This window comes from Sitophilus oryzae, unplaced genomic scaffold, assembly GCF_002938485.1.
Source record: "Sitophilus oryzae breed Bouriz unplaced genomic scaffold, Soryzae_2.0 scaffold_1179_pilon_pilon, whole genome shotgun sequence".
Classification (NCBI taxonomy): domain Eukaryota; kingdom Metazoa; phylum Arthropoda; class Insecta; order Coleoptera; family Curculionidae; genus Sitophilus; species Sitophilus oryzae.
In genome coordinates, this window is record NW_022145814.1 from 819,292 (window position 1) to 832,553 (window position 13,262).

The following is a 13,262-nucleotide window of genomic DNA, read 5'->3' on the forward strand; positions in this document are numbered from 1 at the left end:
CTACCAACATCACTACTTAAGGTAACATTTAAAATAAAAATACTTAAATCTTTATTATTTGAGTGTGTTTACAAGCCAAAACTAAAAATCAATAAATTCTCTAAACCCCAAAAAAAAAACTAAAATATTACTCTAAATAAAAAAAAAGTTATAACAAGTGTTGAAAAGGACCCCCGTTTGACATTGGCTAACATATTAGGGCTAATAGTTTGGAAAGCCTCTCGTATTTTTACTTGAAGCTCATCCAGATTATTAGCCCTATTATGACCATACACTTTGGGTTTTACATAACCCCACAAAAAGAAATCATTGGGAGAAAGATCTGGTGATCTAGCGGGCCACAAAATAGTTCCATATCTACTACTTAAACGGTTAAACACTTGCTTTAACTCCTGTTCTTCATTAATCAACACATCAGGCTTCTTGTGTTTTTTTTTGGGGGAACACGCACCCATGTGTTTCAAAATTATTAATAACTCTTGATATAGTACGTAAAGATAGAATTGCCCTGTTTACAAAAGTTTGTGGAAAAATTTTTTGTATATCCCGATAAGACCTATTTTGAAAATACCATTTTACAATTTGAATTTTCTCACGAACTTCGTAGACATCCATTATTTTACTTAAAAAATAAATTTTACACGAGAACTGTCGCGAGAATCTATGTATTCGTTTTGGCTATTAAAACACGAATAAATACAAATTATGAAACATTCTTATCACATATCTACCTATTTTTATTTTATCGCATTTTTTCACCTGCTTTTTATCCGGCGGACGGGTATACGCTAATTCGTCCGGTTCTGCCTATGTTACTACCACGGTGGTCCGGTCTGTATATTAATGATCTGACAAAGCAATAATAATCTTTCATTTTAATAACTATCCTTTAATAGATATTTTAATTACATGGCTTTACAAATATATATATATTTTTTAAATGTGTCATATTTAACTTTGGGAAGTAGAAACTGCAACATAATTTTGTTCATTTATAGGCCAGCATATTCTGCTGTTTTCGAACAAATAAAAATATATCCTGTGATGCTTCTAGGGTGCATTATATTATTACTGCAGTCAGAATCCACATATTTTATTAAAATGTTATAATTATTGTTTTTTGCTTATATTAATTGAAATGTAATGATAGCTTTGATGTCCCTTAGAACATGTTTTATAAATTGGTAATAATTTTTTATATTATGTTCATTTTAATAATTAATCAGGAAACTTATAGATGCACATAAATTTGGATATACCGGGTGCGTCTCAAAAGTGGCTCACCCCTATAACTTTTTTATTTTTGCAGTTAAAAAACGATATTTGGTATGTTAGTATATGACATAAATTAGGATTGATTGACGTATTCAATTGTTTTCGGTCATTTCCTGTTTCACCGGAAATGACAACAACTTTTGATTTTTAAATGGCACCCTCGGTACTTTTTTATGTTATTCGATAGAAAATAACACTCTGAATAGAATGACATATCATATGTCAACTTTTGACATTTTCGCATATGGTTTATTTGAAATTATAACTTGTGGTTCGTAACGAAAATTTGACTCGAAATACCAAGTGTGTGGTACCAAATTATTCGTAAAAAAATGCTTTTTCCAAATATGCTAATGAGCCATCCTCGTTCCATTTGAAAAAATTGAGATATGATTAAAAATACGATTTGAGCATTTTCTAACTGGCCAGGACAAGACACTAAAAACATTAGACAATCAAATCTATTTTTCCAAGGCTCCTTGATTAAGAATTAGTGTTTTTAACATAACCATAGCACTCTAGATTGAATTTTAAAACTCAATTTTGTTTTAAGCGAGAATGTCAAAACTTGACATATGATATGTCATTCTATTCAGAATGTCATTTTCTATCGAATAAAGTAAAAAAAAATCCGTGGGTGCCATTTAAAAATCAAAAGTTGTAGTTATTTCCGGTGAAACAAGAAGTGACCAAAAACAATTGAATACGCCAATCAATCCTAATTTATGTCATATACTAACATACCAAATCTCGTCTTTTTATCTGCAAAAATAAAAAAGTTATAAGGGTGAGCCACTTTTGAGACGCACCCGGTATACAAAAAATTATTTATATTAAGATATCTTTTAAATTTTAACAAAAGCTCGGCTTTTCACAAAATACTTTCAGATGAATTTAAAACGGTGAAATCTAATATTTTAGGCATCTTATTAGTGGAGGGGTGAGGGGGCGATATAAATCTCACGACCGACAGGAGGATCAAAAAATCCTCAAAAAAACGCCTTACATAATTTATGGACGCAACGTAGTTCAAAATTGATTTAAGTAGGAGTAAAATTAACTTTATGGACCAAATAACATTATCCTTAAAACACGTTTACAAATATCGTAAACTAAACAGTAACCGCAGATTTATTTCAATGGATAATCAGAATTCACTTCTTATGCAGATGATTGCGGACTTAATTGTTTCCTTTCAACAAACAACTTCGTGAGCATTGTCTTTTGTCAGAATCGAGTTTTATAACTTCGAATTGGAATAAGTTGGCGAGCGCGTCCATGCGAATGGAAATGCCGTTTTAAAGTTTGTTTGGGGATTTAAATATCTGTTGCTCCGAAGTTGCTTCAAATTATAATTTGAAATTTATTACTCTGCTTATTTGATGTAATCTGATCTTCGTCGTCGTCGTCGGAAGATGGTATTTCTAATTTTAGAATTAGACTTGTTTAGATATTATTTTAATTATACCATACTCTACATACTTTTTTGTATACACGGTGTTTCAAAAAACATGTGCTATCTCTCGTGGGGAGATTCCTCACATAAAAATAAGATTTATTTTTCATATCAACGTAGGATTTATTATAATTTTCTTCCAAGTACTTTTAGCGTTTCGAATGAAATTTTGAGGGCAAAAGTTACTATAAGTGCTACATATTTTAATGCTAAAAAAGTGTCGATGAACTCATCAGGAACGTGCATATGGGTTATCACTGGAATATTTTTCAAAAAAAAAATCATATGCGCCACTGACTTTTTTTCTTTTGATGCCAAATTGTGTAGGCCGTTTAATGCCAATCAAAAGTTATCTCTTGATATTTTGTGGAATTCGGCTTCCTTGATGAGATGAACGCCATTTTATTAATCACAATTAATAAAATGAAAATAAAATTAATAAATTATATATTTAACTTAATTTATTATTAAATATGATTAGTATTAGTTATTGTTACTATTAGTCCAACGTACAGCAATTTCAAATAAAAAAAATAATGGAATTTAAAATAATTACAAAAAACCCAATTTTAAAAAGTTTCAACATCTCTCATTTCCATACCCATGTTAATAAGGAACTTTTTTCATATTTTTTGATGAGGAATCAATGAGTACTTATTTAAAACTTTTTCAAGTTAATGAATATTAAAATATTTTAAAGGTTGCCATTAGACTTGGATCAAGGCAAATTAATAAAATTGCGTTTATCTCATCAAGGAGGCCGTAATCGACAAAATATCAAGAGACAACTTTTAATCGGCATTAAACAGCTTACACTATTTCGCTAACCAGAGGAAAAAAGCCAGTGGCGTACATGCTTTTTTTAGAAAAATATTCCAGTGATAACACATATTCCAGTGATGACACACATGTCACTGGCGAATATGTCGACAGTTTTTTAGCTTTAAAATATGTCGCATTTGTAGTAACTTTTATCCTCAAAATTTCATTCGAAACGCTAAAAGTAGTTGGAAGGAAATTATAATAAATCGAAAAAATACTAAAACTTTTAACACCCTGTAGGTACGAAACAAAGCAGAATCGAACTTGTGTTGATACGAAAAATAAATCTTATTTTTACGTGAGAATCAAACAATTAACAATTAATTATAATTATTTATGATTAAATATATTGAAAGCTGAGATAAGTGTTTTAATCCAAAATATGTTAAAAAAAAATTATCATCAGGCAAAATTTGAAATTTGATATAAAAGATGTTCTTACGGCATCGCAATACATTGTCGAGGTCAAGATTACGTAGCTGTAGAATTTAAAATAGAGAAAATCTTATTTCCTGTTATTCGGAATTCAATTCATTACTCTTTGCCTGTCGGAATTGCTCTTCGGTTTCGTTCTGGCGTTAAATAGATCTTTTGAATAAATAAAAACAAGCCCCGTACGAGATCAGGATTTTTGCGAAGCGAATAAATTTTCAACAAATTGACAGTTCTAAATCTCGAGCTATAAAGGTGTGTATCTGATAATCTGGAATTTATATGGAAGATAGGGTATTTTTTATATACGAACATTCATTTGCATCCGTTAACTTTACTACGTTATCAGCATAATGCAGTATATCTTTCAATATCTTGTATGTGTAGTTGTGTGTACCGGATGATTACGAAATTATTACGCAGACAGTAATTTCATTGTTTTTTATCTTACTAATTAAAATCGAGGGTATAATCTATACTTATCAAAATTTACATTTCATATTAAAGAAATTAATATAAAAAAAATTGTGTATGCACTATGTGCGCATATTTGAAGTTAAACTTCTTCTTACTTCCGTTTGTCTCTCTGTATGTCTCGGTACATCTATTCACGTGCCTAGTTTGGTTCCAATCGACCCATAATTAAGAAAAATCCTGATGATTTCGTTCATTTAGAATCATCGGTTCGAAACGTCGAGGGCATCATACTGTAGCCCGTCCCCAATTGTGCCGAAATCGATCCACATTTTTCTTCAATATCAAATTGTTAGTCCCACCCTGATGAAGATGTAAACGAAACGTCGTGTCCAACTTTGCAGGGTGGGACAGTGTGCATCGTCGGTCACATAGCTTACACACCAAATTTGATCGGGATCGGACGACATCAACTTTCGAGGTTTCTTACGTCATAACTAACTGTCACAGTGACACGTGTCATACACGGTTAAGTTGGCCTTCCAATCTATTGATATACAAAATTTTATTTTAATCGGACTTTTTTTTATTTGATTCATTGATGATCGGGTTTCGTAGTGCACGAAACGTCAAAATATTATGAAAAAATGGGGCTTGACAATGACGGAGATCTTTATCGTTATCGACAAATTCGATCGTTACCACTTTTCCTGATCCTAGCTCATTTGTCCCGGCCTTCAATTTTTACTCCAATGCGCGTAAACAAGTTCCACTTCAAAAAGTTAAACACTTAAGCGACTTCCGAGCACTCTAACGACTTTGTATTAAATAATACATTTTTATTTATTAGTTAAAAACATATAGGTTACGTGATCGTAAGAAATTTTGATAATAAAACGCATATTAAGGTGCCATAAACTAGTTTTATTCATTACAGTTGAGGATTGGAACTTTTGGTGTTACAACAGCAAAATAAAACACTAATTCACCAGAACCAAAACACTTCACTTTTGCACTGGACGCGCGTTTTGCTAACCATGTTAGCATCATCAGCAGATGATTAAAACTAAACTAGTATCTACATTTGAGCTTTTATACAGGGGTGAAGTTGGCATCGAGTAGGCGTGACAAACTAGCGTTACGCTCGGTTGGTTTTGACTCATTTGGCCATACCATGATGTTCAACATCACTGTTCCTAGTATTTTATATCAAGTCTACGAGACAATATAAAATTAAATATTTTTTCAGAATTCAAAATACTATTCCATTACATTTTAAAGGCGAAGCCCTTTAAAAAGAAACAGGACCTGCGTTAAAAATTCCAGACAATAGATAGAGCTGTAAAGTTCAAAAGGAAATGTCAGTCTATCTACAATGTTAATAAAAGTTTGTGTTTCGCAATGGAGCGATAAAACAAGAGAAAGAGGGCGTTTTAGTGCACGTTGTGCGGCCACCAATTCGATTTTATTGGCTCAAAAGTGTGGTCGTATATTGAATAACATTTTTAGTTAATTTGTGTGAGATATGCTCGCCATTTTAGCGCAGCGTCCTGGGAAATGTGAAAAATTTACAAAATTCAAAATAAAGGATTCTTTTCTTTTTAAATAAAGATTCGACTATCGGAGCTGCTTGAATTTTTTTTAATGGTTGTATGATTTATAGAGTTTTTGGAATATATTTTGTTATACATAATATTCAAACTGCCAAATCAAATACAAATAGAAATATTTTCGACTCGAAGTCTGTAAATGACCACAAATCAAAAGTGCAAATATTTGCAGAATAAGCAAAGACCTCTCATTACATATTCGTACGCGACGTTATCAGACAGTAGTAGTGTACCGTAGCTACGTTTCGTGTTCAGTGCATTAAAAATGAACTGATCGAACGAAACCACAATGGAATTTTTAAATTTGTCTGAAAATGAACTTGTTATTAACGCAGGGACGAGGTGTCTTGTTTAACAGAATAACGCTTCGAACAGAACACACGCAGCATGAGGATAACGCTTCGAACAGAATACACGAAGAATTAACTACATATTGTTCCGTTTTAGAACTTATGAAAAATAAAGAACCTCAGATCTCAATTTCAGGAATAACTTGTTAAACTTAATTAATTTTAATTTGGCATTGTGAGACTCCACTTTCTTTAGTAGAATTTCAAAATTTTTTGCCGAAGTTCTAAAGAAATTCTTACAAAGTACATAAAAAGCAAAATGCATCTTTGCCAAATTAACAAGAAGGTATATGGCATTATATCTAATAAATGTACAGGGTGAGTCAACGATAGAGTGAAGTCCATTATCTCATTTGTTTCGAGGTTTACAAAAAAAATTTAAATATAAAAGTTGTAGGGAAGGTTAAGATACACATTTTAAAATTATTATAGAGTATACAAGGTAAGAGTTTTGTAAAATCTATCAGAAAAAATGATAATATATAGGGTGTACCATTTAAAAAATTTGAAATTTCTTAATTTTAAGTAGTTGAAATTCATAAATATATTTTGAACACCCTGTAGCATCTAACTAAAATATCTTTACATAGGTCTTTTTCTATATCTCTATTAAATTCTCCTACCAAATTTTGGTTCTCCAATTTCAGAAACAATGCCATTACTGACAATTTTTTATCACACTGCAATCTAACATTTGTTTAAACAAATTTAAATATTACAGAAACTATTAATTTTAGGTATATAACATTATATACAAAAAAGTTATGGAATTTTACGCAGAATCTAAAACTAAAATAAAAAATAGGGTATTCCATTTAAAAAAAACATATGTTATATTGGTCACACTTTTTTGGAGCACCCTGTATACTCTATAATAATTTTAAAATGTGTATCCTAACCGTTCCTATAACTTTTATATTTAATATTTTTTGTAAACCTCGAAACAAATGAGATAATGGAGTTTACTCTATCGTTGACTCACCCTGTACTTTATTAAAAGTTATGTTCCGTCTTTATTTTCCACCTCCATCTTGGAAACTATTCTTTCCGCCTTAAATATCCAATAACATAATTTAGCAAATATTTAAACGAATATACAAATATTCGTCTCTATGGCAATACCCAAATCTGTGCAGTCGCCATTTTATTAACGTACGTAGGTTACCTTTTAAGTTTTTACAAAAGGTGAAACAGAAACGAACAAGTTCGAAACAAAATATTTTATTGCTTTTCGAAATATTCGCCCTTAAGGTCTACACATTTTTGCATATGCTCAATAAAAATGTCATTAGGCGATAAATCGGGCGAATACAGGCAATGAGACATTAATTCGATGTTTTTCTCCTTCAAATATTCAATTGTTTGACGTGCTTTATGGGAGCTGGCATTGTCGTGATGAAGAATGATGCGACGTTTTTTGATATTTTTCCTTATTTCATCGAAGACAGTTGGCAAACAAATTGTTGTATACCATTCGGCATTAATAGTTCTTCGATTCTCTAATGGAATGCTTGCGAGTACAACCGAAGAAACAAGTGATTGTAAAAACTTAAAAGGCATCCTACGTATTTTGTGATTTTGCATAATGCTTTGCGTCTGATTTTGTTTCAGTTATTGAAATATATACAGCCTAAAGTTTAACAATTTTTTATTTAAAGTAGTAAATAATTATATTGTGAGATTTTACTATAAAGACTCAGAGGCATTGACGACAGACTTGGGAAGCTCTTTTATGTAGACGAACTTTTGAAATATATTATGATAAATCTATCCTTCCAAATACATTCTAATATATTTAAAAAAAGTTTATTATACTTTATAATTCTCTATGCGATTTTCATTTTACGCTTCATATCTTTTATGAGAATAAGTTAGTGAAAGCGTAATATTACATGCAAAAATTTGAATTCATGAATTTATGTAATTGTAATAAGTTTCAAACTAAAAGTTATTTGTAGTGGAAATTACTGGCTTATGGGATTACATATATTTAGTTCGTACGAGGTCCTTAGGGGAGTCTAGGCAATCCGGTGTGCTGGAATATGAAAGTCGAACATAATTACATGCAAAAAGTCGTACCTACACGAGTGGCATTTAAATCAGCTTAGGCAACGAGGAAAAGGGTTTATTATTCTTCAAACATTTCTTAACGTCATTTCCTTGGTCTTGGTAGAAATATGTGTGTATTTACTCTCTAGTCAGTTTTTTTTATATTTTTGAAAATCCTGTAAAATCTCAAATTAAATTGCTTCTCTAGTTGCAATTTAAAATAAATATGTACTAAAGGAAAACGTTATTTAATTAATTTATAAATAATATTAGGTGTATAATGTAAAATAATTGAAACTGATATCCGATTTGAATCTCCGATTTTTTCATTGGCACATCCTGTATGTACATTATCAATTTTTCTGGTAGATTTTACAAAACTTTTCAACTGTTATTTAGTATGTAATATGCATATTTTTAATAATTTGCGGTTTACACCCATATTTTTCATGCACTTACTATGTGCTTATCATATATTACAAAGTTATGAATTTTATTTAAGCAAACTTAAAATAACCATGGATCTCAACAAATTATTACTGTTTGACATTATATGTAGAAAAAACAACAATGCATGCGCAGAAGATCGGTATCGAGCATATTCAAATTCAAATTAATTTTTAACGAAAGGTTTTGATAGAGAAACTGCTTTACTATGTGATTATTTTCCATATAAGATTGTAGTCAATAACCTGTGTACTTTGCTGTGTATAACATTACTATTAATAACAAACATTGTGTTTTAGTTTTATATTTGCACAGTGGTCCGAAAAATCTACATATTGTTTTGGTATCAAATAATTAGGTATACATTATTTCCTTATTTTAAATATGAGTAATTCAGAAATGTCTAGTTGTATCTTGAGACTCTTTACGAATTACGTATAAATGGAAAATCAGAATATGTATTTAAATTTTATTAACTAAAAAAAATTAAATAAATTAAAATGAAATGGAAACATTTTCTGTCTTCTATGTAATATTTTAATATGTTTTTTTATTCATTGTTTTAGTTGTTTGGCCGCAGTTTTAGTAGTCTTTATTTAATTATATTTTTTTAATATATTTTACCGACAATTGAAATTTTCTTAACTTTATACCATAAACTGAAATTTTATAGTAAAGTATTGTTGAGTTAAAATTTCAAAATATTCTAAATGATTTATTTTTTAAATTATTCTACACTTTGTTATAAACTGACTGTAATTAAATACCAACAGAATATGCAGCTTTCTTGGGCCAGTATATCGTTTAACATAAAGTATGTATTGGATTTGAAAATAATGATGTACTAATTATACTGTATTGTATAGTATTACAACAATTAACCTCCTTTCCTTTTCACAGAACGCCGGCTGACTCGGTTGGGATCAACCAGTTCTTAAGATATGATGCTTCTTGTCATGACGTATGTATTCTTATAAAAAATATTTATTTGGTGTTGGAGCTTCGCAAAGACTTTTGGTTTTATTTTTTGATATAGCTGCTTGTAGATTTGGCTAGTTGCTTTTTAGCTTTGGTGCAGGTCGGTAAAGTTTATTTAGATTAAATGCGCACATTTTTTTATATACATTAATATATGTGTTTTTATTTGGGAATACATTTGAAAACATTTTACCGGCATTCAATTTTAGAATAGCATTTTATCGTTGATTGAAAGAATTGGGAAGATAGGCAACCGAATGGGCGACTTCGTGACAAGGCTGATTTGATTTTCCCCTTAAGTGCTGTACGGTGGAGACACCAATCGTTTTTCGGCCAACGCATAAAACACTTATTTTCTGTAATTCGGCCAGCGAAGGCATATCGAAGACGGTGTGGATCTGAAAGCGACAGTGTTGCCATTGCCAAGAATCAATTTTTTTTAAAATTTTCAAAAATATCTGGGTTATTTTGGAATTATTTGAAAAATGTTAAAAAATGAATCTGTTTCTTTTATCGAAATCTACCAGCCCTGAAAATATTTGCACTTATTTAAGACTCACCCTGTATATTGAAAATTAATTCGTGTTAAATATAGAATAAACAACAAAAATAAAAATTCTTTTATACCGGGTGCGTCTCAAAGTGGCTCACCCCTATAACTTTTTTTTTCAGATACATATATGTGACATAAATTAGGATTGATTGACGTATTTAATTGTTTTTGATCACTTCCTGTTTCACCGGAAATTACTACAATTTTTGATTTTTAAATGGCACCTCGGTATATTTTTACTTTCTTCGATAGCAAATGACACTCTGAATAGAATGGCATATCATATGTCAACTTTTGACATTTTCGCATATGGTTTATTTGAAATAACATGGGGTTCATAACGACAATTTGACTCGAAATACCAAGTGTGTGGTATCAAATTATTCGTAAAAAAATGCTTTTTCTAAATATGCTAATGAGCCACCCTCGTCGAAAAAATTGAGATATGATTAAAAATACGATTTGGGCATCTTTTAACCGGCCAGAACAAGACACGAGAAACATTAGATGATTAAATCTATTTTCCAAGGGTCCTTCATTAAAAATTAGTGTTTTTAACACAGCCATGGCACTTTAGATTGAAATTTAAAATACGATTTTTTTAAGTAAAAATGACAAAAGTTGACATATGCTATGTCATTCTATTCAGAATGTCACTTTCTGTCGAATAAAGTAAAAATCGAGGTAAAAATATACCGAGGGTGCCATTTAAAAATCAAAAGTTGTAGCCATTTCCGGTGAAACAGGAAGTGATCAAAAACAATTATATACCGTCAATAAATCCTAATTTGTATCATATACTAACATACCAAATCTCGTTTCTTTATCTCAAAAAATAAAAAAGTTATAGGGGTAAGCCACTTTTGAGATGCACCCGGTATATACTGGATAATTTCGTATGATTGAAAAAAGTCGTTTAGTTGGCTTGGAAATGACGATTATTGACATTTACCATAATACTTTAGTTGTCTAAAAAAAATCTAATTGATTAGCCAGTTGCTGAATTATATTGGAAAGTATCTCGCATTAACACCAACAGGCGGCGCGCAGAATCAATGTAGCTTCAATTATTTTTTTAGCAAAATAAAATTTTTGTTTATTTACCTAAGGAGAGAATGCTTATTTATTTTTAGACGAATGAGGTAAATAATTTCTATTTCGTATATTGACATAAAAAATGTGACTAATTGATTGATCAAATACAATTATTACAAAAAATACAAATTAATAACAGCATTAATTTACAATTTAATTTCAAGTAAATTTATTATACTCATTATGCACATTATAATATCGAATTAAACAATACAGTTGAAAAGAAAAACAGCGAGAGTTAACTTGGAAATCGCTGTCATCATCAATATTTATATGTAAAATTATATAGGGTGATGTCTATGATTATCATTCCCTAGCCACTTTGACGTGTTTTTTTTCGATTATACGGTATTATTTGTTAATAGCAGGAATAAATGTAACTGTTATAAGTAATCCCATTGTTGTCAGTTGAAAAAACCATTGTTTATCGTAAAAATACATACTAGAAACGGGAGCAAAAAACATCGATCTGCATATTATTTGCATCTGTTAAAATTGAAACATGAATTTTGGAGCTGTTGTTTGCGTTACTGTAATATATAATGGTGCCAGATTTTGCTGAATTAGCCGGCATCCACATTGTTTACGGTTTAGTAATGTATGGAGTAGCCTAACACTTTCAGCTATTTTATTTTTTACCGTTTTATGATAAAAGCGTTCCTGCTTAATCTTGTATTTTCTTTTTTTTTTGGTGTTTCTTTTCTAAATATGTGGTATTAAAATATTGGACAATACATTTTAGGTATTTTTCGCTAACCCTGTTAGCATCATCTGCTGATAATGCTAACATAGTTAGCGAAATGCGCGTTTAGTGCAAAATTAAAAGTATTTTGATGTATTGTGGTGAATTAGTGTTTTATTTTGTTGTTGTAACACCAAAGGTTCCAATCCCCAACTGTAAGGTCTATTAATGCTCTAGGTTTTAGATATTTGAGATTTTTGTTGAAAGTTTGTTTGAAAGTTTTGAAAAAAAAAAGATAGGGGTGTTAGAGTTTAGTTTTACATTTTGGACATAGGTCATTATTTAATTCAATACATTTAAAATTAATGATGTTGAGTGAGTGGGATAATGTAGATCGTTATGCTTTTATTACTTTTATTGCTAAATTTGTACTTTGTGTGTATACTGTATGTATTTTTGTTTGTTGTATATGTTTGTAGTTAATTAATTATTATATACTTTCGAATTCAAATACTTCGAAATGAGTAGAATTTTACTGACTCTGAATATCATTTTTAACTTACTTTAGACCAACGACATTTTATATTTAAGACTGGTGATTCGGAATATAAATTATTTTGAGCCACCAGTCATTTTCATTTCTGTAATTTTCACTTCTTCAATTTATTTCTGCTTCACTGTGTCTGTCCATATTAATAAGAAACACAGAATCGAATAACACTTGCCTAACCGTTTCGTATTCCAAATGACTACAAAAATGGTCCATAGCGACTCTAAATAAAGCCCCATGATGTACTCACTATGCACTGATGCGGTTCATTGATGTGATGTCAAACACTATGCATGCCCTCTAGCTATCACGGCAGAATATATGGAAACAAAGTATTAATTAGCCAATTATTAAGAATAAAAAGCTATTTTAAACCAGCCTTGATTTGTTTAATTCATAAAGTTATCCTTTAATAAATGTATGTCTTCCCCAACCACTTGAGAGATAGAGAAAAATACGCTTCACCAAGACAATTTCAAATTTTTCATTGATTATAATAGCAATATTTAAAATATCTCTTCACGTGCATATTTTTGAGAAACGTTTTCA

The 13,262-nt window shown here is 30.3% G+C and overlaps 1 protein-coding gene across 4 annotated transcripts in view; it reads left to right on the top strand.

Moving 5' to 3' along the window:
- LOC115891203 (tropomodulin-like) overlaps positions 1-13,262 on the top strand; it is a 329,344-nt gene that overhangs the window by 297,576 nt on the left and 18,506 nt on the right. For 2 of the 4 annotated variants that reach the window (XR_004051777.1, XM_030911650.1), the window contains one exon: positions 9,756-9,816. The exons of the other annotated variants lie outside the window; for them this stretch is intronic. Coding sequence is in view for 1 of the 2 variants with exons in the window: in XM_030911650.1 (XP_030767510.1) it covers positions 9,756-9,793 (38 nt within the window). In the remaining variant the exon portion in view is untranslated. The remainder of the gene's footprint in view (positions 1-9,755; positions 9,817-13,262) is intronic. 4 annotated transcript variants of the gene reach the window in all.